We start from the raw sequence: 24533 nt of genomic DNA, 5'->3' as shown, positions 1-24533 counted from the left end.
AAAGCTAAGCTACCGTATGAACCTGGGTGAGTACCAAAGACGAGTGAGTGCATGTCCCCACCGAAAGCCAGGTTGTGTGTCGCAGCTGTAATCATTATTGCCGAAATTTGGAAACCAAATATTCGTCAAGAGTAGAATGGAGAAGTTGTGGTAAACTCACACAGTCACACACTGATTAGTACACGGCAGTAAGAGCTGCTCTCATCCTACAACACAGATGAGGCTCACGGCGTCACCGCGAAGGCAAAATGCAGTACTCTGGGTTCCATTTGTATGAAGTGTAAAAAGAGGCAAACCTGATCTCTGGTGATGAGAGCGAGGCTAGCAGCTGCCTCTGGGTGGGGGAGTGGGTGTGGGCTGTGAGGGGTACGGGAAGCCAGCGGGGAGGGGGAGGCGTCCTGAATCCTGGCCCTGGCCGCTCAGGCTTACAGCAGCGTGTGCTGGCGCCAGCTTGCGAGAGCTGCGTGTGCAATTTTCAGGAATTCTGAGAGCTAACTGTTCACCAAAGCCATCATTAAAATATTAGTTACATAAACTTAATAATGTAAAAACTTAACGTTAAGACCCAAGGTAATAAATACTCAATTCACAGCTCACTATTATTTTACTATTACCGATGCTCTCGAGGTTGTTCGCGTGGATTGGGCCTGCGTGGTGAACAGACTGTCCGATGGGTGCTGCTTACCGTGTATCTGCTCCCACCTGTCCAGTGACAGCGCGTTGGCAGCTTGAAATCCGCCACTGTGGGAGTGTCCACACCACGGAAATTATCAAACACTACAAACCAGCCTCCCCACACCCGCAGCAGAGCCAGTTAAAGGCTGACCAGCATATCACTGAGTTCATTTAAGATTTGTGTGCTTTATGTATGTTTTACTTTAATAAACTGTGTGTGTGTGTGTGTGACTGTGAAACTGGTATTTGAACTCCTTTCCAAGCCTCACATTTTGTAGGTTCAAAGGCAGCTACGTTTGGATTTGATTTGTAGGCCACGGCTCAAGTAAACCAGCAAATTCCCACCAAAACCGTGTGTCGTTATTACGCGACTGTCCGGTAGCTTCAGACCCAACTTTCTGTGCTGTTTCATGATTCCAGGGCTGGGCCCCTGCAAGCCCGTCTCTGCTCTGCCGGCTCCTCCCTGGTCCGGGCCTGACGCGGGGCGTTGGCGGGGCCTGGAAGGCCGGAGGCTGCTTCCTGTTCTCCGCGGCTCGCTTCAGCTCCAGGAAACGTCCTGGCAACGGCAGGTGACAGCAGTGTGTTGTCCCAGCCCATGGGGGCCTCCTCCCAGGTCAGTTTCAGCTCTGCGGGACCCTTCGGCCCAGCCCTAGGCTTTCACCATTCTACCCTCTTCCCCTTGTTCCCCCAGCATTAGTGCCCCTTCCGTTCTCCCACACCTGGTTGCACTTCTTTATATTGAATCTTCTAATGAAATCCCTGCTTTCCATCTCCAGACGGGCCTCCGACGGACGCCAGGTGCACGGAGTCCGTGCTAACGTCGCTCAGGCCTCCCTGCAGCACCTGGGACGCCCGCTTCGCTGGCCACCGCTCAGCGGGCAGCGGGCAGAGCGGCTACAGGCGTTGACCTGGACTCCAGGTGCTGGTTCCCATCCCGCCTCCGCCTACACGTATGAGGGCCCTTAGCCAGTCTTTTAGCTTCAGCCGGCTCATCCTTCAAATGATAACAGCAACGCTCTCCTCAGGGTGAGACGGCCATGTGAGGTGAGACGGCCGAGGGACCGTGCTCAGCAGGCTTCCCAGAAAGACGGCCTGTAACCAGGCTTCCTTTGCCAGTTCCCTCCCTCTTCACCCTGGGGCTCTTCGGGGCTCTCGCGGCGGGTGGGGGGGCGCCCGCCTCGCTCCATGCGCTCTCGGGGCAGATCCCACCGCCTCACCCGCCGCCACTGGCTCCCGGCTCTTCACCCGGAGCACCAGTCAGCCGCAACACCTCCACTTGGGCGCTGTAAGAGCATCTCACCACCCCGCCCCCGCCCCGAGGCCGGAACGCCTGCGGAGGAGTGCTGAGCCCGCCCCCGCCCCTCCATTCTGGGTCTTCCCCGCTGCCCGTCCCTCCAAGGCCTCCCTGACCCTCCCTATCCAAAGAACATCCAACTTTCCCTCAACCCTCTTCTCTTACCCTGCTTTATGACCCCTTCAGAGCGTTTCACTACTAGGCTTACGTGTGTGACCGTATATTTGATAATGGTCGTTTTTGTTGGCTGTAAATTCCATGAGTGCAGGGACTTGGCCTCTCGCGGTCCCCAGTCCCCAGAACCTAAAACCCTACGAGCACAGCACAGGGACTCAGGCATTGCTTGTTCCTTGAATGAATGACTCCACAAACCTCCTCATCCTCTCCTGCCCCGAGGTCGAGTGAATGGCACCACCCCATAGGCAGAAACCTGCTGTTGCCCTTGGTTTTAACCTGTTCTTCCTCTCACCCAAATCCATGTTACCAGGTGCTACAAATCCCCGCTGAACGGTTACTGAATCAGCCTGCGTCTCCATTCCCGTGGCCCTTACCTAGCTCAGGGAACCTCCCTCCCTCTCCCGGACCAGCCCCTTCTCTCCACCCACCCACCCCACGGCCCCCCAGTCCATTCTCTACTCTGCTGCCAAACAGCAGGTTTCCCCTGAGGTGCATGTAAGCCACAGGAAGCAGGCCTTCGTGCTGCCTTCAGGACCTTCGCCTAGTCCATCCCCTCCCACCCCTCGGTCTGACACCCTCTGGGCTCATCTTAGGCACCTGTCCCTCCCGAAGTATTCCTCCTGTTTTAGGCTGTATCAGCATTTATCACGCTGGATTGTCACTGCCCAGAGGACCGCCCTGTGTCCGCGCGCAGTCTGCAGGGTGGAAATACTGTGGCCAACACACCTCTCAGAATTACTAGAAATTGACCTTCCCTCTCTGAGCATGTTGCCTTATCTGTAAAACGAGATACCGATAGTCTGTGATGATGGTGGGGATTGAATAAGAGTTTTAAAGCAGCAGGTACAGCCTACGTTGGGTGCAAAATGAAACGGGAGCTTTAAAAAAGAACTGCTGAGAGCTGCAGCTGTTCCTTGCAAACTGCAGGGCACGGACCCAGCCCACAACCGCAGTCTGTGTAGTATATTCAGGCCGCACTGAACACGGGCCCTGCAGGCGGCGGAGCGGACTGTGTTCATGCAACAGAACCTAGAACTGGGGCGATGAGCTGAGGCCCAGCGGTGACAGGCCGCTCCTAACGGCTCCCGGGCGCCCAGCGCCCGGAACTGCACCGGTGTGCCGGGTGCCATGGTTCCGGGTTGCGGAGGTTCCGGGGTCTCGAGGTCCAAAGTGCCGGAACGCGACCCAAACCCAGCCCTGACCGGCAGCCCTCGCGCTGACGGCCCCGCCCCCGGCTGAGGCGCTCCGTCAAAGCCCATTCATTGGTCGGCGGCCTGTGCGCCCTGCTCACGTGATGCGCCACAGGACGCTGCACGGGACGCGACCCGGGACGCTGCACGGGACGCGACCCGGAAGCCGGCGTTGCTGCGGGCTCTTCTCCCGGAGTCGCCAGAGTGCGGATTGCGAGGGCTGCTCTCCGGGCGGCGGCGGCGGCGGCAGCGGCGGCGGTGGCGGTGGCGGCGGCGGCAGGATGTTCACGACGGGGGCGGAGAGTCTGCTCCGCCAGGCCAGGTGCGCCCGAGCTTTCCCCTTCGGGCACTTGGTGGTGGGTCGCAGAGCCGGGCCCGCGCGCGGCGACTCGAAAGAGCCCCCTTTGAACCCACTTTAGAGACTCTGAGGTCGGGGAGGCCACGCGGGCCAGGCACGGGGTGAGGAGGTCCGGGGAGGGTCGAGCTGGTCCCCGGAGGAGGTGGCTCCTGAGAGCGCTCTGAAGGATGAGTGGAAATGAAGTGGGGTGGGACCCCGCTGATGGTTTGGCCAAAGGCTTGGCGGCTGCGGACCCCACGTCTGGCAGGAAGTGGGGTCCAGAGCTGTCAGTTGCTTCAGGGTCAAGAAAGTTACAAAGACGCTGGAGAACCTACTGGATTGAGCCATGGCGAGCCCTGTGCAAAGCCCATGAGTTCGATACCTTGCGAGGGCTTTGCGGAGCCATGGAGGATTTTGTTATATAGAAAGATCCGCTCTCTTGTGGATGCATTGGATGTATTGAGAAATTACCCAGCGTCTTAGGACCCCGAGCTGGCCCTGGACTCTCACTAAGTCGGTAGCCCCTTCCTCACCAACTAGCCACTCATGGGGGAAAGCAGACGTAAGCTCGGACTAAAACCCCATAGTCCATCAGACAGTGTAAGACTTGATGCTACTTAAGAGAAGAAAATGCGGCCAGAACCATGGTTTAAAAAACAAAACAAAACAAAACGAAAACTGGATTCGGAGCTGGACCAGTTGGTGGGAAAGATTAGGCTGGTTGAGGCTCCTCTGATCTTAGGGAAGCAAGATCTTGAATGCATATTAGTTTCAAAAGGCTGTAAACAGGGTAAACGTTTGATATGGTCAGAATAACCCCTGAAAGTCTGTTAAGCAAGTGTTTTGAGGATTTGTAGCACCGTCTCCCCACCAAGTCCAAAAAAGTCTGTATTTCTTTCAATCTTGGACGGATATTCCAATATTCAAGTTCCAGTATTCCAATTCAAGTTCACTTGAATTTAGGAGAGCTGTATTTTAAAAAAATAGATATCTTTTTTCAAAAATGGAAGTATAGTTGATTTACAATATTAGTTTCAGGTGTACAACATAGTGATTCAATATTTTTATAGATTACACTCCATTTAAAATTATTCTAAAATATTGGCTATATTCCCTGTGCTATACAATATATCTATAGCTTGTTTAATACATAGTTTGTACCTTTTAACATGCTACGCCTATCTTGCCCCTCCCCAATTCCCACTCTCCACTGATAACCACTAGTATGTGCTCTGTATCTATAAGTCTGTTTCTGTTTTGTTGTATTCATTAATTCCACTTTTTAGATTCTGCATTATAAATGGTAACATACAGTATTTGTCTTTCTCCGTCTGACTCATTTCACTATGCATAATATCGTCCAGTTTCATCCATGCTGTTGAAAATGGCAGAATTTCACTTTTTTTTTATGGCTGAGTAATATTTCATTGTGTGTATATATCTATATATAATCACATCTTCTTTATCCATTCATTTGTTGATGGACACTTAGGTTGCTTCCATATCTTGGCTGTTGTAAATAATGCTATGAACATTGGGGTGCATGTACCTTTTCAAATTAGTGTTTTTGTTTTCTTAGGATATAGACCCAGGAATGGAGTTGCTGGATGGTATATGGTAGTTCAATTTTTAGTTTTTTGAGGAACTTCCACAGTTTTCCATAGTGACTGCACCAATTTACATTCCCACCAACAGTGAACTAGGGTTGTCTTTTCTCCACATTCTCACCAACATTTGTTATTGTGGTCTTTTTGATGATGGCCATTCTGACAGGTGTGAGGTGTTATCTCATTGTGGTTTTGATTTGTATTTCTCTGACGGTTAGCTGTGTTGAGCATCTCTTAATGTGTCTATTGGCCATCTGTATGTCTTCTCTGGAAAAATGTCTATTCAGGTCTTATGCCCATTTTTTAATTGAGTTTTTTTTATATTGAGTTATATGAGCTGTTTATATATTTTGGATATTAATCTCTTATCAGTCATATCACTTGAAAAAATTTTCTCCCATTCAGTAGGGTTCCTTTGCTGTGCAAAAGCTTTTAAGTTTAATTAGGTCCTATTTGTTTATTTTTGCTTTTGCTTCCTTTGCCTTAGGAGATAGATCCAAAAAAAATATTGCCATGATTTATGTCAAAGAGTGTTCTGCCTGTGTTTTCTTCTAGGAGTTTTATGGTTTCCGATCTTACAGCTAGGTCTTTAATCCGTTTTGAGTTTACTTTTGTATATGATGTTAGAGAATGTTCCAATTTCTTTCTTTTACATGTAGCTGTCCAGTTTTGCCAGCACCACTTATTGAAGAGACTGTCTTTTCCTCATTGTGTGTGTGTATGTGTGTGTATTCTTGCCTCCTTTGTCGTAGATTAATTGACTGTAAGTGTGTGGGTTTATTTCTGGGCTCTCTTTTCTGTCCCATTGATCTATGGGTGTGTTTTTGTGCCAGTACCATACTGTTTCGATTACTGTAGTTTTGTGGTAGAGTATAGTCTGAAATCAGGGAGCATGATACCTCTCTCCAGCTTTGTCCTTTTTTCTCAAGATTGCTTTGGCTATTCATGGTCTTTTGTAGTTCCATATAAATTTTAGGATTATTTGTTCTAGTTCTGTGAAAAATGTCGTGGGTATTTTGGGAGGGATTGCATTAAATCTGTAGCTTTGGGTAGTACGGAGAGTTTAACAATATTAATTCTTCCAATTCATGGACATAGGATATCTTTCCATTTCTTTGTATCTTCAGTTTCCTCTATCAGTGTTTTATAGCTTTCAGAGTATAGGTCTTTCACCTCTTTCGTTAAGTTTATTCCTAAGTATTGTATTCTTTTTGACAGGATTTTAACAGGATTGTTTTCTTGCTTTCTCTTTCTGATAGTTCTTTACTAACGTATAGAAAAAAACAGGTTTCTGAATATTAATCTTGTATCCTGCAACTTTACTGAATTTATTTATTCTAATAGTTTTCTGGTGGAAAATTTAGGGTTTTCTATATATGGTATTATGTCATCTGCAAATAGTTACAGTTTTACTTCCCTTCCAAGTTTTATGCCTTTTATTTATTTTTCTAGTCTGATTGCTGTGACTAGGACTTCCAATAGTGTGTTAAATAGACATGGTGAGAGTGGGCATCCTTGTCTTGTTTCTGATATTAGAGGAAAAGCTTTTAGCCTTTCACTGTTGAGTATGATGTTAGCTGTGGGTTTGTCATAAATGGTCTTTATTATGTTGAGAGATGTTCCCTCTGAGAGATGTTTGATGAGAGTTTTTATCATGAATGGATGTTGAACTTTGTCAAATGCTTTTTCTGCATATATTGAGATGATCATGTGAATTTTATCCTTTCTTTTGTTAATGTGGTGTATTACACTGATTGATTCACAGATATTGAACCATCCTTGTGACCCTGGAATAAATCCCACTTGATCATGGTGTATGATTTTTTTTTTTTTTTTTTTTTTTGGCTGTGCTGAATGGCTTGCAGGATCTTAGTTCCCTGACCAGGGATTGAGCCCTCGCCCTCAGCAGTGAAAGTGCAGAGTCCTAACCACTGGATCTCCAGGGAATTCCCTATGATCTTTTTTATTTATTTCGGGCCCAGCTGCTCCGCGGCATGTGGGATCCTCCCGGACCGGGGCGCGAACCCGGTTCCCCTGCATCGGCAGGCGGACGCGCAACCACTGCGCCACCAGGGAAGCCCCCCTATGATCTTTTTTTATTGTTGAATTTGGTTTGCTAATGTTATGTTGAGGATTTTTGCGTCTATATTCATCAAATATATTGCCCTGTAATTTTCTTTTTTTGTAGTGTCTTTGCCTTGTTTTGGTATCAAGGTAATTGTGGCCTCATAGAATGAATTTGGGAGTATTTCGTCCTCTTCAGTTATTTGGAATAGTTTGAGAAGGATGGGTATTATCTCTTCTTTATATGTCTGGCAGAATTCCCTCATGAAGCTGTCTGATCCTGGACTTTTGTTCACTGGGAGTTTTGTTTTTTAGTATTTTTATAAATATATTTGTTCTGTTTATTTGTGGCTGAGTTGGGTCTTCATTGCTGTGCGTGTGCTCTCTCTAGTTGCAGCGAGCGGGGGCTACTCTTCGTTGTGGTGCGCGGGCTTCTCATTGTGGTGGCTTCTCTTGCTGCGGAGCACGGCCTCTAGGCGCATGGGCTTCAGCAGTTGTGGCTCTCAGGCTCCAGAGTGCAGGCTCAGCAGTTGTGGCACACAGGCTTAGTTGCTCCACGGCATGTGGTATCTTCCCGGACCAGGGCTTGAACCCGTGTGCCCTGCATTGGCAGGCAGATTCTTAACCCCTGCGCCACCGGGGAGGCCCAGGGAGTTTTTTTAATTACTAATTCAATTTCACTACTAGTGATAGGTCTGTTCAGATTGTCTATTTCTTCTTGATTCAGTCTTGGACTTGTATGTTTCTAGAAATGTAGCAGTTTCTTCTGGATTGTCAAACTTGTCGGCATATAACTGTTGGTAGTATTTTCTTATAGTTTTTTGTATCTCTGCGATATCAGTTTTCATTTTTCCTCTTTCATATCTTATTTTATTTGGATCCTCTCTTTTTTGTAATTGATCAGCCTGACTAAAGGCTTACCAATTTTATATTTTTAAAAAACAGCTCTTGGTTTCATTGGTCTTTTTTATTGGTTGTTTTTTTTTTTTTTTTTTTTTTTTTTTTTTGGTCTCTAGTTTGTTTCTTCTCTGATCTTTATTATTTCCTTCCTTCTGCTGACTTTGGGCTTTGTTTCTTCTTCTTTTTCTGATTCCTTTAGATGGTAGGTAGTTAGGATGTTTGAGATTTTTCTTGTTTCTTGAGGTATGCCTGTATTGCTATAAACTTCTCTCTTAGAATTTCTTTTGCTGCATCCCATAGATTTGGGAATGTGTTTTTATTTTCATTTGTCTTGAGGTATTTTTTTATTTCCTTTTTGATTTCTTTTATGGACCCATTCGTTTTTTAGTACCATGTTGTTGAGCGTCTACATGTTTGTGTTTACCCCATTTTTCTTCCTGTAGTTGACTTCTAGTTTCGTACGGTTGTGGTCAGAAAAAATGCTGGATATAATTTCTGTCCTCTTAAATTTGTTGAGACTTGTTTTGTTTTCTAGCATGTGATCTATCCTGGAGAACATTCCATGTGCACTTAAAAAGAATGTGTATTCTGCTGTTTTTGGATGGAATGTCCTTGTAGATATTGATGCCCAGTTGAATTAAGTCCAACTGGTCTAATGTGTCATTTAAGACTACTGTTTCCTTACTGACTTTGTCTGGGTGATCTGTCCATTGATGTAAGTGGGGTGTTAAAGTCCCCTACTATTTTTATCATTACATAATGCCCTTCTTTGGCTTTTGTTACAGACTTTGTTTTAAAGTCTACTTTGTCTAATATGAGTATTGCTGCCCCAGCTTTCTTGTTTCTATTTACATGAAATATCTTTTTCCATCCCCTTGCTTTCAGTCTGTGTGTGTCTTTAGTTCTGAAGTGAGTCTCTTTTAAGCAGCATATAGATAGGTCTTATTTTATTATCCAATCAGTCACCTTATGTCTTTTGATTGGAGTGTCTAGTCCATTGATATTTAAGGTGACTATTGATGGGTATGTACTTATTGCCACGTTGTTGCTTGTTTTCTAGTCGTTTTTTATAGTTCTTCTCCGTTTTTCTTTTTCCTTCTTACCTTGAGGGTTTTTTGTTTTGTTTTTTTTCACATGTTTATTGGAGTACAATTGCTTCACAGTGTTGTGTCTGTGTACAGCAAAGTGAATCAGCCATATGCATACATATATCCCCATAACCCTTCCCTCTTGAGCCTCCCTCCCGCCCTCCCTACCCAACCCCTCTAGGTGGTCACAAAGCATCGAGTTGATCTCCCTGTTCTATTCAGCAGCTTCCCACTAGCCATTCATTTTACATTTGGTAGTGTATATATGTCAGTGTTACTCTCTCACATCATCCCAGTTTCCCCTTCCCCACCATGTCCTCAAATCCGTTCCCTACATTGTGTTTTTATTCCTGCCCTGCCACTAGGTTCATCAGTACTGCTTTTTTAGTTTCCATATATATGCGTTAGCATACAGTATTTGTTTTTCTCTTTCTGACTTACTTCACTCTGTATGACAGACTCTAGGTCCATCCACCTCACTACAAATAACTCAATTTCATTTCTTTTTATGGCTGAGTAATATTCCATTGTCATGACTCTTTTTGAATTATGGTTTTCTCAGGGTGTATGCCCAGTAGTGGGATTGCTGGGTCATATGGTAGTTCTGATTTTGTTTTTTTAAGGAACCTCCATACTGTTCTCCATAGTGGCTGTATCAATTTACATTCCCACCAACAGTGCAGGAGGGTTCCCTTTTCTCCACGCCTCTCCAGCATTTATTGTTTCTAGATTTTTGATCGTGGCCATTCTGACCAGTGTGAGGTGATACCTCATTGTGGTTTTGATTTGCAATATTTTCTTCCATTCTGAGGGTTGTCTTTTTGTCTTGTTTATGGTTTCCTTTGCTGTGCAAAAGCTTTTAAGTTTCATTAGGTCCCATTTGTTTATTTTTGTTTTTATTTCCAGTACTCTAGGAGGTGGGTGAGAAAGGATATTGTTGTGATTTATGTCATAGGGTGTTCTGCCTATGTTTTCCTCTGAGAGTTTTATAGTGTCTGGCCTTACGTTTAGGTCTTTAATCCATTTTGAGTTTATTTTTGTGTATGGTGTTAGGGAGTGTTCTAATTTCATTCTTTTACATGTAGCTGTCCACAGTTTTCCCAGCACCACTTATTGAAGAGGCTGTCTTTTCTCCACTGTATATTCTTGCCTCCCTTGTCAAAGATAAGGTGACCATATGTGCATGGGTTTATCTCTGGGCTTTCTTTCCTGTTCCACTGATCTGTATTTCTGTTTTTGTTCCAGTAACATACTGTCTTGATTACTGTAGCTTTGTAGTATAGTCTGAAGTCAGCAAGTCTGATTCCTCCAGCTCCGTTTTTCTTTCTCAAGATTGCTTTGGCTATTTGGGCTCTTTTGTGTTTCCTTATAAACTGTAACATTTCTTGTCCTCCAGCTCCGTTTTTCTTTCTCAAGATTGCTTTGGCTATTTGGGCTCTTTTGTGTTTCCATATAAACTGTAACATTTCTTGTCCCAGTTCTGTGAAAAATCCCAATGGTGATTTGATAGGGATTGCGTTGAACCTGTAGATTGCTTTGGGTAATATAGCCATTTTCACGATATCGATTTTGATTTGTGGTTACCATGGGGTTCATACATGGTGACCTTTGTACTAGCTTATTTAATTAGTTGACCCACAGCCTTTACTATATATTTGACCCACAGCCTTTACTATATATTTGCCTTTACTGGTGGGACTTCTTCCTTTTCTGTAAATTCTTGTTCTAGCCTTTTCCACATAGAGGAGATCCTTTAACTCTTAGGGTCAGTGTAATGTTGATGAACTCTTTTAGTTTTTGCTTGTCTGAGAAGTTCTTTATCTCTCCTTTAATTCTGAATGATAACATTGCTGGGTAGAGTATCCTAGATTGTAGGTTTTTCCTTTCAGCACTTTAAATCTATTTCATGACACTCCCTTCTCGTCTGAAAAGCTTCTGCAGAAAAATCCACTGATAGCCTTATGGGGGTTCCCTTGTATGTGATTGTTTTTCTCTTGCTGCCTTTAGAATTCTTTTTTTTTTTTTTTTTTTGCAGTACGCGGGCCTCTCACTGTTGTGGCCTCTCCCGTTGTGGAGCGCAGGCTCAGTGGCCATGGCTCACGGGCCCAGCCGCTCCGCAGCATGTGGGATCTTCCCGGACCGGGGCACGAAACCTTGTCCCCTGCATCGGCAGGCAGACTCTCAACCACTGTGCCACCAGGGAAGCCCCGTTTTTCTTTTTAATTAATTTATTTTTATTTATTTATTTTTGGCTATGTTGGGTCTTTGTTGCTGCACGCGGGCTTTCTCTAGTTGCAGCGAGCGGGGTCTACTCTTCGTTGCGGTGCGTGGGCTTCTCATTGCAGTGTCTTCTCTTGTTGTGGAGCACCGGCTCTAGGCATGCGGGCTTCAGTGATTGTGGCACGCAGGCTCAGTAGTTGTGGCGCACGGGCTTAGTTGCTCCGTGGCATGTGGGATCTTCCCGGACCAGGGCTCGAACCCGTGTCCCCTGCATTGGCAGGCAGATTCTTAACCACTGCACCACCAGGGAAGCCCTAATGTGTTTTTCTTTTTGCTGTTCTAATTGGGTGATTTCCATTATTCTTTCTTCCAGCTCACTTATGTGTTCTTCTGTATCACCTAGTCTGCTGTTAATTCCTTCCAGTATGTTTTTCATTTCAGTTATTGTATTCTTCTGCTCTGATTATTTTTTTATATGTTCTCGTTCCTTGTTAAAATTCTCACTGTGTTTATCTACTCTTTTTTTGTTGTTTTTAATATCAAGGGTGAGAAATTGTAGGTAAACATGGATTTAGTCTTATTGCCCTTTCTTTAAAAAAGTTTTATTTATTTTGGCTGCGTTGGGCCTTTGTTGCTGTGTGTGGGCTTTCTCTAGTTGCGGCAAGCAGGGGGCTACTCATCTTTGTGGCGCGTGGGTTTCTCACTGCAGTGGCTTCTCTTGTCGTGGAGCACCGGCTCTAGGCGTGCGGGCTTCAGTGGTTGTGGCACACGGGTTCAGTAGCTGTGGCACACAGGCTTAGCTGCTCCGTGGCATGTGGGATCTTCCTGGACCAGGGCTCGAACCCGTGTCCCCTGCATTGGCAGGTGGATCCTTTTATTTATTTATTTGTTTATTTTTGGCTGCATTGGGTCTTTGTTGCCGTGCGCAGCCTCTCTAGTTGCAGCGAGGGGAGCTACTCTTCGTTGCGGTGCACAGGCTTCTCTTTGCGGTGGCTTCTCGTTGTGCAGCATGGGCTTAGTTGCTCTGTTCTGGACCAGGGCTCGAACCCGTGTCCCCTGCACTGGCAGGCGGATTCTTAACCACTGCGCCACCAGGAAAGTCCCATGTTTATCTATTCTTTTTCCTAGTTCAAGTAGCTTTCTTATTACTAATGCTTTCAACTCTTTATCTGGTAAATTATTTCTCTCTGTTCCATTGGTTGTTTTTTTTTTTCAGTTTTTTTTTCTTGTTCTTTCATTTGAAACAAATTCCTCTGTCTTCTCATTTTGCTTGGCTTTTTCTGTCTCTGTGAAAGTAGGTGAAACAGTCACCTATCGTGGTCTTGAAGGGGTGTCCTCGTGTGGGAGCGTCCCTGTACATACAGTCTGCGTGCGCCCAGTGGCTTTGGTGGGGGAACGGGAGTCACATCTTCCCCCAGGGTGTGCTGGCAGCTGTCGCCTTGGTAGGAGGTGTGGCTGGAGATGTAAAGGGGCTGGAGCCAGAGCCAGGTGTGAGCTGGAGCTTCTCATCTGTTCAGTGGCCATCACTGCCCTGTCAGGGCGGGTCCCAGTTTGCTGGAGCAGCTGACCTGAGGGTCGGGTCCAAGCTGGTTCTGTTCCAAGTGTGTGCTCTCCCCGCTCCCAGCAGCAGCATCTTTCCCCCAAAGGGGAAGCAGTGCTGGAGCAAGAGGGGCTGGGGCAGGTGCTCAGCTCGGGCTGGGGCTGGGGCGGGTGCTGGGTGATCACGGGCAACCAGCCAGAGCCCCGGGCAGTCTCAGTCTGCTTCCTCTGCCTTATCTCAGGAGCCAGCAAGCCGGCGGCCACGCTTCACGAGTGGAGTCTAGGTCTCTTACAGCCCCGCTGTCGGTCCCACTGGTTTTCAAACCGGCCAAGGGAACTCATCTTCTTGGTGTCGGCCCCCGAGGCTGGGATACTCAATGTGTGGTTCGAACCCCTTACCTCCCCACTGAGGTCTCTGAGCCCGAGTACTCCCCTCCTCTGCTGCGTCCCCTACTAGGGGCGCAGGTCCAACCCATCGCTCCTCCTCCCCAAGCCCGCACGGATCTTTCTCACAGCCTTGGTTGCACAGGAGCGTTTCTGCCGGTCTCCAGTTTGTTTTCAGTGTGGATGTATTTTTTCTGTGTTCGTGGTGGGAGGTGAGCTCCGTGTCCTACTCTGCCATCTTGATCTCCTCTCCCTGAAAACACATTATCTTTAAATGCTAGCATCGCACTCAGCATGCGACATGCTCAGCCTAGAGTTCTTGCCAGGGGACGTGTAAGAAAGAACTGAGACCCACTCAGAACACCCAGCTCATCTTCTATTCAAGGTCATAAATGTACAGGCTGCAAGGCAGAAGCAACAGCCTTCGCTATGTAATTCCTGTTTCTCTCTCTTTCTGTCTCGGGTGGGTGGGAATTCCTCTCTGGTGGGATTTGAGGAAAGTTAATAACTATCAATCAATCAGTTGAGTCTTACTAGTTTTCACTATTTTTCTTTAATTAAGCCGGTGATTTTTGGTGGCACTTTAAAACAGATTACTAAAGTTTGGGAGTTAGGATTTGGAGTAAATTTTAGTTCTCTCTGTATTTTTCAGAGATGGAAAGCAAGGCTGGGGAAGGTTATCAGAAGCGTGGCTTGTGAACTGCAAACAAGTGAAGAAAGTGGGACCTGGGTAGGGGGGAGGGGGAGCGGCCAGGGGAGGCTCCTGAAGGACAAGACAGCTACACGGCAGCTCAGGGTGCGCGACGCCTCAGCCGCGAGGGAAGCAGTCAAGAGCGTTTCAGGCAGAGGGTCCGTGCCAGGGGCGGAGGCAGGAGAAACGGGACGAGACGGCCCGCGAGCATGGCTAGCACCCGGGAGTTTGGGTCTGAAAGCAGTGGAGAGCTGCTGAAGGGGGTAGGCAGACTGCCTTTAGGAAGAACCCTGGGATTGGGAGGATACGGTGAGAGGGACGAATCTGGGGTACGGGCGAGGGGCGGCACCCTTCTGGGAAGGCGTCTCAGGCGTAATTAATGGTGGGACGTGCTGGCAGCTTCTCCCTGGGTCGCCCCGGCGCGCAGCAGACCGGACCCGGCCTCTCAACGCCGTCTCCTCCTCTTCCTCGTCCCCCACGCGCCTGTGCTTGTGTCTGTAGGTGGCTGGATCCCACTCTGGCTGGATTAAGTGAAAAAATGGAAACGGGGGTGGGGGGCGAGGCGTGGTGGGGAAGCCATCGGGATCTGTCTGCCAGCCTTCAGGTAAGAACGGGAAGCCCGAGCCGCCGCCCGGGACCCCCAGCCCACGTGGTTCTCGGACCTTCTCAGCCCCACGGCCTGGGGATGCGCCGCCTCTCTCAGGTCAGAGCTGCAGACCCCGAGCTCGAGCAGAGTGGACTTGGTGGTCTTCAGCCACGGCTTTGGGGGCAGGGACGCGCGGCGGGGGCCCAGCTGTGTAAGGGCCCTGCCAAGAGCCCCCCAGAAGCTCCCAGCGCGGTGACTTGTGGCCACGTTGCTTTTTCTTGCCTTTTGGGCTGGAGTAAGCCTAGAACCAGGCTTCCGTTTTGAGCCTTGGTTCAGCATCTTACCTGTTATAAATGCTCAACAGATAAATTTTTAAATTAAGTATTAGAGGAGTAATGTGTCATAATATTTGACCTTTCATTTTTAATTCTTGTTCCCAGAAGTTAAAGGCTCACTGAAGGATTCTTTTGAAAAGCAACTGGTTTCAGACTAAACCCCCCTGACTTTTGACTCGTAAACCAGTCGGCTTGTGCTTCTGGTCCTGGAATAACAACCTGAATGCGTGGAGGCTTTTGCTGCAGTAACTGCTGGAGCGAGGGCCCCCGCCTGGCGGGGGGCGGGCAGGAACCCGGGTCGGGCACCCAGTCAGCGGGCTCGTCACAAGAGGCCTGGTGGTGCTGGAACCACCTTCCTCCACGACCCCAGGGTTGTTCTCTGCAGGGACGGTCCCCAGCCCGAGAGCCGTCCCGTCGCAGCTCAGGGTGGCATTTCCGGGTCCCTCGTTGCCGGGTTGCCGACGCTGTCACCTCTGTTTAGGGAGATCCGGGACGAGGAGCTGGGCAAGTTCTGTGCCCGGGTCTGTGCGCTACTGCGGAAGGAGGACTGGGGTCCCGGCGCCGTGGACGCCCTGCGGAGGCTCTTCCTCATCGTCTCGGCCACGAAATACAGCAGGAGGTGAGCGCACGTGTCCCTGGGGCATTGCGGGGCGGGGGGGGGGGGGGCGCGGCCTGCCCCGGCCCATCCCCGGAGGGGTGACACGCCTCCTCCCCCCAGGCTGGAGAAGCCTTGCGTGGCACTGCTGCAGACCACCCTCTGCTCGCCCACCTGCCCCGAGCAGCTCCAGCTCCTCTGCGCCGCTGTCCTGAGAGAGATGTCACCCTCCGACAGCCCGAGCCTCTCCTGCGACCACATCCAGGGCACGCGGCAGCTGGACCTCGTGGCCTCTGTGCTCTTGGCCCAGGTAACGTGACTGCCGCCGCCCTGCCCTCGGCGGCCCTGGGGCCTCGGTGAACCAGCAGGCCGCGTACTCCCCACGGGGCGGGCAGGCTCGGCTGGGCCCCTGTCACCCAGCAGCCCTCAGCGCTGCCTGGGCGCCTCCCCGCTCGCCCCCGTTCCGGGTCGGGGGGGGTGAGCCAGGGCTGTGAGGCTGATTGAGGCCGCAGGGCCGGGGCTGCCCTCGAGACGTTCCGGACGCCCGAACCGGGCGGCGTTCGTGACGCGCAGGAACACGTTCCACTGTGGGGTTTGCAGGGTGACCAACAGCAGGTGAGGAGCTTGGGCCAGTGTGTCCTCAAGGTCCTGGAGAGCCGGCAGCCCGAGGGGCCCAGCCTGAGGCACCTCCTCCCTATCGTGTCCAAAGTCACCAGCCTGGCCCCGGACGCCCTCCGTGAAGGTCTGCACACGCCCTGCCACCGGGGGTGAGGGGCCGCTGGGGCTGCTGCCGGTTCCTAGGAAGCCCGCGGCAGCCCAGGCAGCCCGAGCCTGCGGGACTTGACTCGGTTCCCACGGTGTCACCCCCGCCCTGCACAGAGCAGACCAGGGCGCTCAGCAAGCGGCTGGGGGACTGGCTCCGCTACGCCAGCGTCCAGCAGGGGGTCGCCCACTCCTCCGGGGGCTTCTTCTCCACGCCCAGAGCCCGGCAGGTGAGGCTGGGGGACTCGGAGCTCCCTGTCCCCGGGCCGCCTCAGCCGGCCTGGCCTGCAGGCTGCCGCCCACTCCTCCTCCCTGGTTCCAGAACAAGCACTCTCTCCTTGCTCCACTCGGGCATGCGGGGGCGCTTTGGGTCACAGCTCCCGACCCTGTGACGCGCTCTGTGGGTTGAGGCCCGGAACACGCGGGCAGGGCTCATATTTGACCGAGGGCCGTGCTTTCAGCTCAAGTGCCTGCACTCACGCACCCTGGGGTGGGGGTGGGGGGGTGCCCGTGGTCCCAGAGGAGCATGGACGGCCAAGGCGGCGGCTCACAGCCCGTGCCGCCTGTTCTCGGCCCCTCCCGGGCCCTGCAGCACCGGCTGACCTTCCTTGCCTCCTGCAGCTGGGCCCTGTCACCGAGGTGGACGGGGCAGTGGCCACGGACTTCTTCACGGTGCTGTCCACGGGCCAGCGCTTCACGGAGGACCAGTGGCTGAACGTGCAGGCCTTCTCCATGCTGCGGGCCTGGCTGCTGGACAGCAGCCCTGGGGGCTCCAGTGCCCCGGATGTAGGTAGGACGCAGGCAGGACGTGCTGGGCCCCTGGGCGACATCGGCTGAGCCCCGTGGTCTCAGAAGGCCTTTCCCAGACGTGCTGAGAAGCCAGATGTCGACAGGACTGTTCAGACAGCTTCTCCAAACTCTTCCTCCTCTGCAAGCCCGCTAGCAGTTAGACAGTCTGGGCTCATCTACACCACCACGTCCGGTGGGGTGGCAGCAGGCGGGACAGGGCGCAGGCCTTGGCAGTCGGCGACGGCAGCCCTCCTCGCACCCTGCGGATGGTCCTCCTCTGTCCTGCTGAGCCCTCGTTCTCTCTTCCAGACGACAGGTCGGAGCTGGAAGGCTCCACCCTGTCCGTGCTCTCGGCCGCCTCCGCCGCCGGCCACCCGCTGCCGCCCCAGGAGTGGCTGCAGGAGAAGGCCTTCGAGTACTGCCAGCGCCTGCTCGAGCAGAGCAGCCGCCGTGAGTCCCGGGCACCCTCCCCGTCCGCGGCCCATGGCGCTCGGGGCCCACCTCGCGTCTGCGCTGGGGCCGCTCCCAGCCGTGGGCTCCCCGGCCTCTCCTCCAGCTTCCAGAGCACGGGGCACCTTCTCGTTCGGCTCTTCTGATGGGGACGCAGAGACCAGGTGGCTTTCTTCCCTCCCCCAGGAGCCCTGAGGAAGGCAGACTCAGACCTGCAGAAAGCAGTGAGTGCCCGGCGGGCGGGCGGGCGGGCGGGCGGGCGGGCGCTCACGGCTCCGTCTGAGCGGCCGCCTCGGGTCCCCGCAGTGTCTGGTGGAGGCCGTGCTGGTGCTGGACGTGCTCTGCCGGCAGGACCCCTCCTTCCTGTACCGCACCCTCTCCTGCCTGAGGCCCCTGTACACGCGCCTGCGCGGGGACCCAGCCTGGGTGCGGGCGCTGCTGCCCGTCGCCCGGTTCTTCCTGCGCCACGGTGAGCCTCCGCCCTCCCGTGGGAGCAGGCCCGCTGGCGGGGAGGGCGGCTTGCCCCTGCACGCTGTTCCCCTGCCCGCGTCGGTAGAGCAGCGCTGCTCTGATGAGCGGTTAGCACTTTGATGGTGGGGACTTTTAAATGGATTTAAGTAGCAAATTAAAACGTCACCAAGTCTGTGTTGATCTTGAACTCTCTTTGCCATGAGAGTTTCCTGGAAGGTGCCGTGAAACCAGCCCTTTCCGAGGAACTATCCCCGTCAGCGTAACCAGAGGGGGGTGGGTCTGTGGCCAGAGACACCTGGGAAGAGCCCGATCCGGCTCAGCTGGCTCTTCCCCTGCTTGCGAAGGGCGGACACGTCTGCCTTTGGTGTCCCGCAGACACGGGTGGCCCTGGAGGCTTGGCCCGAGGCTCGGGGGGGCCCCTGGCAGCACCCGAGGCCTTCTGCCCTGACAGAGCCTGCTGCCTTTCAGGGGAGGCCGCCGCAGTGGACGCGGAAGCCGTCTACCAGCACCTCTTCACCGGGATCCCCGCTGAGCATTTCCACAGCCCGATGCTGGCCTTCGAGTTCGTCCAGTTCTGCAGGGACAGCCTGCCTCTGTTGGGCAGAAACCTTGGCGTCCTCAGGACAAGCTTCCCCAACCTCTTCAAGGCACGCTCGGTCACCCGTGAGCCGGAGCAGGGGCTGGGGGCCCGGGGTGTGCAGGGCCCCTGGCGCAGTGTCCTGGCATGGGCCGGGGGGCGGGGGGGGGGCGGCGTGCCTGTGCCCTCGGGAAGGCGAGGGCGGGCCTGGCTTGGTGGTTGGGCTCGCAGAGTTGGTTCAGGTTAGCATCTCTTCACTGGGGAGCGTTGCCGGCTGTGTTCAGCCATTTGGCACCTCTGTGTCTGATGGGTTTTTTTGTTGTTTTTTTTAACGTATGGCTGCGTTGGGTCTTCGTTGCTGCGCGTGGGCTTTCTCTAGTTGCGGCAGGCGGGGGCCATTTGTTGGGGTGCGTGGGCGTCTCATTGCGGTGGCTTGTTGTGGAGCACAGCTCTAGGCGCACGGGCTTCGGTAGTTGTGGCACGCGGGCTCCATAGTTGTGGCTCACAGGCTGTAAGCACAGGCTCAGTAGTTGTGGCACACGGGCTTAGTTGCTCTGCGGCATGTGGGATCTTCCCGGACCAGGGCTCGAACCCATGTCCCCTGCACTGGCAGGCGGATTCTCAACCACTGTGCCACCAGGGAAGCCCTGATGTGTCTCTTGTGATTGGCGTGTCGCTGCATGGCCTTTCCAAAATCAGAGACTGAGTTCTTTAATCAGGAAGATAGATAGATAAACGATGATAATTGGAAAGTGATTTGATGGTTGGTACAAAAGTGAGTGCAGAAGCAAAAAGAATAGGGGGGAAGAAAGTTGAAGGGCATGTCTTCCAACTCCTGGGTCACAGTGAAACATGAGGAGGTGGCAGGGCTGGCGTCCTGCCCCCCGGGCTCCCACTGGAGCTGCCCTGCTTGTCCCCGCAGTTCCTGGCTTGGAACAGCCCGCCCCTCACCTCCGACTTCGTGGCGCTCCTCCCATCGCTGGTCGACGCGGGGACGGCCGTGGAGATGCTCCACCTGCTGCTGGACCTGCCTTGCCTGACCGCGGCCTTGGACCTGCAGCTCAGGTGAGCCCCTGCGTGGCCCCGCTGCTCTCTGTCTGACTGTGTCTGCCCTGGCCCGGCCCCTCCTGCTCTCTCCCAAGCAGAGTGTCTCTCTGCAGCTCTTCACCGCCCGCTGACGGCAGCCCCGGAGCCCAGCCTGTCTTTCACTCGGCCGCGCAGCCTCCCAGGGGCCGGCCCCCAGGCCCTTTCGGGTCATCCTGCAGCCCCTGGCTGGGTCAGGGCACAGTGATGATACGGTGACGTCCGCTCTAGTCTCTCCCTGGCCAGTGGGTACCGCGCGGGCAGGGGCCCGGTCCAGCGTCTTCTGGCCTGGGCCAGAGCCCACACCCGAGCCCGGCCTCGGGCGTCTCTCTGCTCGCAGGTCACTGCAGACCGCGTCCGAGAGGCCACCCTGGGACGTCTCCATCAGGGCCCCCGGCTGCCTGGAGGCCTTCCGGGACTCGCAGGTCCAGGGTCTCTTCCAGCACCTGCTGCGTGCCCAGGCCAGCGGGACCGCGGAGAGGTAGGGCTCGCCGCCGGGCGTCCCAGGCCCCACGCGGGACACGAGAGCTCCCTGAGGCCTTGAGGCCGGGCCCTGGCATCCGCCCCGGTGCCTTCTGACCTGGAGAGACGGCTCTGGTGACCCCCACCCGACAGGCGCTGGCCACGTGGCCAGGCGCTTCCCTGGCACCTGGCTCGCGGTCTGCTTGTTCAGTTTCCCGATCCCGTCCTTGTCGCCCTGTGGGGTAGGCGCCATGCTGACTCCTTTCCACAGGTGGGGAAAGGGAGGCTTAGCACATCCTGGGGGCGGGAGGGCCAGGACTGGACCCCGGCCTCCTGCCCCCAGCCGCACTCCAGCCCTCCCGTGTGCCACGGGAGCAGGGCTGGCCGGCCGCGGAGGGAGCAGGCCGTGGGTTGGTTAGGAGATGCACAGGGTGGCCTCTGATAAGGGCAGAGCAGGCGCTCCCAGAGCTGGGTCCCCAGGCGGACGGGGAACGGGCGTGTGCTCAGGGCCGGGCCGTGTCCCCAGGTTGACGCCGCTCTACCGGCTGCTGCAGCCCCTGGCCGGCTGCGCCCGGGTGGTCCAGTGCGCCGAGGCCGTGCCCACCCTGCTCCGGGCGTTCTTCTCGGCGGTGACGCAGGTGAGCCCGCTTCCTGGGGCCTCTGTCCCTGCAGCAGAGGGCCGGCCGGAGCCAGGACCCACAGGGCCCCAGCTTCCTCGGTGGCCAAGGGGCCGGTCCGTCACAGCAGACAGGGCTGCTCACACCAGCCCCGGCCCGGCTCCTGTCCCTCCCAGAACTGGGGCCGAGAGAAGCCCCCAGGGCAGCAGCAGCCAGCCAGGTCCGGAGCAGAGGTGTTCCCTGGGGGTGGGACGCAGTCTCTCTCTCTCTCTCTCTTCCCCCCAGTTTGCTGACGGGGTCCTGGCCAGCCAGCTGGCACTGCTGCTCCTGGAGCGAAGCGACTCGCTTTACCAGGTCCCGGGGTACGAAGCCGGTGTGCACAGGTGGGTCCCTCCTGGAGGGCTTCGCCCCCCCTGCAGCTCCATGGCCCAGCCCTGGACGGGTTCACTGACCCTGTGCTCTCCGCCCCTCACGGCTACGGTTCCCCAGCTGCCACAGACCCCACCCCAGCCTCGGCGCTTCCTCGGCCACCGCAAGGACCGCTCTCTGCCCACGCAAGCCCCTCTTCCACGGAGCCTTCCAGAGCATCTGTCCCCCTTGCTGAAGGAAGGCCCAGTTCATGCGGGCTCGTCCCCGCTCCAGCCCAGCCTCCTCCCCGGTGGGGCAAGAGGTTCCTGGCGGGGCCGGGACTACCTTTGCCTCCACCTGGTGCTCGGGGGCCTCCCGCCACCGCCCAGCTCTTCTCGGGACGGGCCGCGGGGCTGGGGTCCGCGCGGGGCGAGCACAGCCCGCGTGTCCTCTCCGGCAGGGTGCTGGGCTCCCAGTTCCCGGCCTTGTGCAAGCTGCATCCCCCGCTGGTGGTCGAGCAGGCGAAGGAGCTGCTGGAGTTTGTGGGCGGCCCCCGCGGCGGCGGGCACGTGCTCGCGTCCGTGGTAAGGCAGCCGCTGCCCCGCCCCGGCCCGCGCCTGACGTGCGGGCCTGTCACAGGGCTGAAGCGCTGTCCCCCACCCAGGTGTGGGCCATCGGCGAGTACCTGTCGGTGTCCTGGGACCGGCGGTGCACCGTGGAGCAGATCAACAACTTCTTCGAAGCCCTGGAGGCCCTGCTCTTCGAGGTCACCCAGTCGCGGCCCTCCACCACCCTTCCCAAGTGTCCTCCGCAGGTCATCTCCGTGCTCATGACCACACTGACCAAGCTGGCCTCCCGGAGCCAAGACCTGATTCCCAGGTACCAGTTCCCGGCGGGTAGAGGGAAAGGGAACGGCTTCGGAGGCTGTCCCGCCCCCCAGAGCCGCACAGGCCTTCCGCTTGGGTGCAGGTGGCGTGGGCTGTGTCAGCACTGCCGCCTCACCTCTCCCGGCTAAGACCACGCTAGCCGGGTGCTCCCGGCAGCTGGTCCCCCCACGACGCCCCTGCCCGCGCGAGGGGTGCGCCTGCAGCTGACGGGCTGGGACTCCCTCGTCCCCAGGGCCTCCCTGCTCCTGTCGAAGATGAGGAGCCTGGCCCAGAGCCCAGCCCCGGGCTCCGTGTGCGGCGAGGACGCGGGTGCCGTCCGCACGCGGGCCACCGAGCTGCTGAACCTGCTGAAGATGCCCAGCGTGGCCCAGTTCGTGTTCACGCCCAGCGTGGCCGCATCCGAGCCCCGTTACCACCGCGACACCAACACGGCCCTGCCCCTGGCCCTGCGCACGGTCAGCCGGCTGGTGGAGAGGGAGGCGGGCCTGCTGCCAGGGTGAAGGGACCGGTAGACGCCGGGCGGGGCTGCACGTTGAGAGCCTGGTATTACCAGCCATGGCTTCGGTGGTCAGGGAGGCCGTCACAGTCTCGGCCTTTGGCCTCTATGTGTCCTTCTTAACCCCTTTCTCTCGTGACCGCGCTGAGCTGTGTAGTGACACAGCACTGATTGATTCTCGGCTTTAGCCCCTCTTGGGACTGGGTGGAAGCTGCTTGGTTTGTGTCTTGCCGGTCCTTGTGTGTTTGTTTGGGGGCAAGAAGAGATACGGCGAAAATAAATCTCCTTTACAAAATGGCTGCGTGAACGAGGCGGGGTCTGTTCTTTTTCCCTCCACCCAGGAAGCAGGGAGCCCCACAGGCAGCCGCGTAGCTGCTGCGGGGTCCAGGGGCTGCAGCGCTGCGGGGCTGCGAGAGCTGGCCCTGGGGCTGGGAGGGGCCTTCACCGGGTGCTCTTCCTTCTTGCCTAACCAACCCCCGTGTGTCAGGGCCGAGCCCCGTTCAGCGCGTGTCCCAGGTGGCACAGAAACCACAGCTCACTAACACGTGCGGTCAGTCAGGGAGGAAGCAGTGTCAACCTCCCCGAGGTGACCGCTGCCGCTGGGAAAATGGGTTTGGTCAGTGACATTTCTTAGACCTTCTCCCGCTCCTAAGTTGAAGACGATAAGGCTGGGGCGCTGGGGCTCTGGGGCCCCTGCGGGGTGGGCTGGAGGTGCTGTCACCTTTGCAGACGGCAGCCTCCTGCGAGCAGGAGGACGGGCAGGGCACCCAGCAGACTGCTCCCAGTGACCAGGATACCTGCCGCCAGAAGCCTTGCTGGGAGCAAGTCCGGGTGCGCTTTGCTCTTACACCAAGTGGGCAAGACACATACCCCCTCCTGTCAAGCGCTTTCTACCACTGTTCCGTTCAAGTCAGGCTCCGCCCCGCTTGTAAACCAACCCCCAAGGCTGCACCCCAGCTCTCCGGGCGCCTGGCGGGGCTCGGCCACTAGGTGGTGCTGCTGCTCCGAAAGTCCCAGCCCGCCCGCTCCGCCGCGCCCATCCAGGCCTGCTCCTAGCCACGCCCCTCGCGGGCTCGGCCACGCTCCTAGCCACGCCCCCAGGCTCCGGCCACGCTCCTAGCCACGCCCCCAGGCTCCGGCCACGCTCCTAGCCACGCTCCTAGCCACGTTCCTAGCCACGCCCCCAGGCTCCGGCCCCGCTCCCGCGGTCCGGTGCCTCCGCCCCCGGCGGTTTGGCGCCCCCTGACGCCCTAAGAAACGCCCGCCGCCGCCGCCGAGGAGGCTGATGAGGGCCGGGGCGGGCGCCGCAGGGGCGGGCGCCTCTGGCTGGCGTCCCGGCCCCAGGATGCTTTCCGAGAAGCGACAGGTGGTGCGCGGAGCAGAGCCGTGGGGCACCGGTGCGGGGCGTGCCAAAGGACACCTGACCCTCCCAGGATGGGACCAACCCAGCCCTGCGAGCCCCGCCCCGGCGACGCCCATCTCCCGCCCCGGCCCGGGCCTGCCCGGCCCTCCGGACTTGCGTCCAGGGAGGCCAGGGTTGAGGAGGTGACACTTAAGAGAAAATGCTTTTTTTCAATTTGCCAAATGCCAATTAATGCTCAGCTTTCAGTTTTTTCACGTCGTTCGTTCAGATATTGCAAGTTTGGGTCTCAGACTGGTTCCTACGAACCAGTTTGAGAATACGGATTTTGAGGGGACTTTTTTCCCCGCTTCACCCAGAGCCAAGGCCGCTCTAGAAACGTTCCCTTACCATTGTCTTTGCAGGGTAGACTTCTGTGGGGGCTGAGTCCAGTCCAACGACCCGAGTTCAAATGCGGCGGGGCCGGGCTGTCCCAGGCGTGTCAGCCGCAGCGGCACAGCCGCCGGGGCCTCGGAGGCCGCGAGGGCACGGGCTGGGCTGCGGCCCGGA

The 24533-nt window shown here is 55.0% G+C and overlaps 2 protein-coding genes across 9 annotated transcripts in view; one reads left to right on the top strand and one right to left on the bottom strand.

Moving 5' to 3' along the window:
• Positions 1-1070: 1070 nt before the first annotated feature.
• Positions 1071-24365, top strand: AP5Z1 (adaptor related protein complex 5 subunit zeta 1). Of its 7 annotated transcripts, XM_024119280.3 has the most exons (17): positions 3426-3658; positions 15569-15706; positions 15806-15992; positions 16283-16424; positions 16562-16674; positions 17066-17234; positions 17543-17683; positions 17870-17907; positions 17990-18152; positions 18623-18801; positions 19654-19796; positions 20155-20295; positions 20803-20914; positions 21179-21276; positions 21702-21825; positions 21906-22120; positions 22361-24365. In XM_024119280.3, exons 1-17 carry the CDS (start codon positions 3441-3443, stop codon positions 22626-22628), a joined length of 2589 nt encoding a protein of 862 aa, XP_023975048.2. In that variant the 5' UTR covers positions 3426-3440; the 3' UTR covers positions 22629-24365. The 7 variants fall into 7 exon arrangements, with proteins under 7 accessions (XP_054946535.1, XP_023975054.2, XP_028355554.1 ...); XM_055090561.1 differs by lacking the exon at positions 20803-20914 and having other exon boundaries at positions 1624-3658; positions 22361-22493; XM_024119276.3 differs by having other exon boundaries at positions 1628-3658; positions 20803-21276.
• Positions 10732-24533, bottom strand: part of RADIL (Rap associating with DIL domain) — a 78871-nt gene continuing 65069 nt past the window's right edge. Inside the window, exon 20 of one of the 2 annotated variants that reach the window (XM_055090558.1) lies at positions 10732-14683. In XM_055090558.1, the coding sequence (XP_054946533.1) occupies positions 14533-14683 (151 nt within the window). In that variant the 3' untranslated portion in view covers positions 10732-14532. Of the gene's footprint in view, positions 14688-24533 lie in introns of both variants that reach the window. The other variant, XR_008619312.1, reaches the window with a different exon arrangement.

This window comes from Physeter macrocephalus, chromosome 14, assembly GCF_002837175.3.
Source record: "Physeter macrocephalus isolate SW-GA chromosome 14, ASM283717v5, whole genome shotgun sequence".
In the NCBI taxonomy this organism is placed as follows: Eukaryota; Metazoa; Chordata; class Mammalia; order Artiodactyla; family Physeteridae; genus Physeter; species Physeter macrocephalus.
The sequence above is the reverse complement of the archived record's forward strand: the minus strand, read 5'-3'. Positions and strand labels throughout refer to the sequence as shown.

Coding starts and splice junctions, on each gene's coding strand:
- AP5Z1 (XM_028499750.2), top strand. CDS start 3,441: ATGCGCCACAGGACGCTGCACGGGACGCGACCCGGGACGCTGCACGGG. Junction 18,802..19,653: donor GCTTCCCCAACCTCTTCAAG/GCACGCTCGGTC, acceptor TTGTCCCCGCAG/TTCCTGGCTTGGAACAGCCC. Junction 20,296..20,802: donor GCCAGCGGGACCGCGGAGAG/GTAGGGCTCGCC, acceptor CCGTGTCCCCAG/GTTGACGCCGCTCTACCGGC.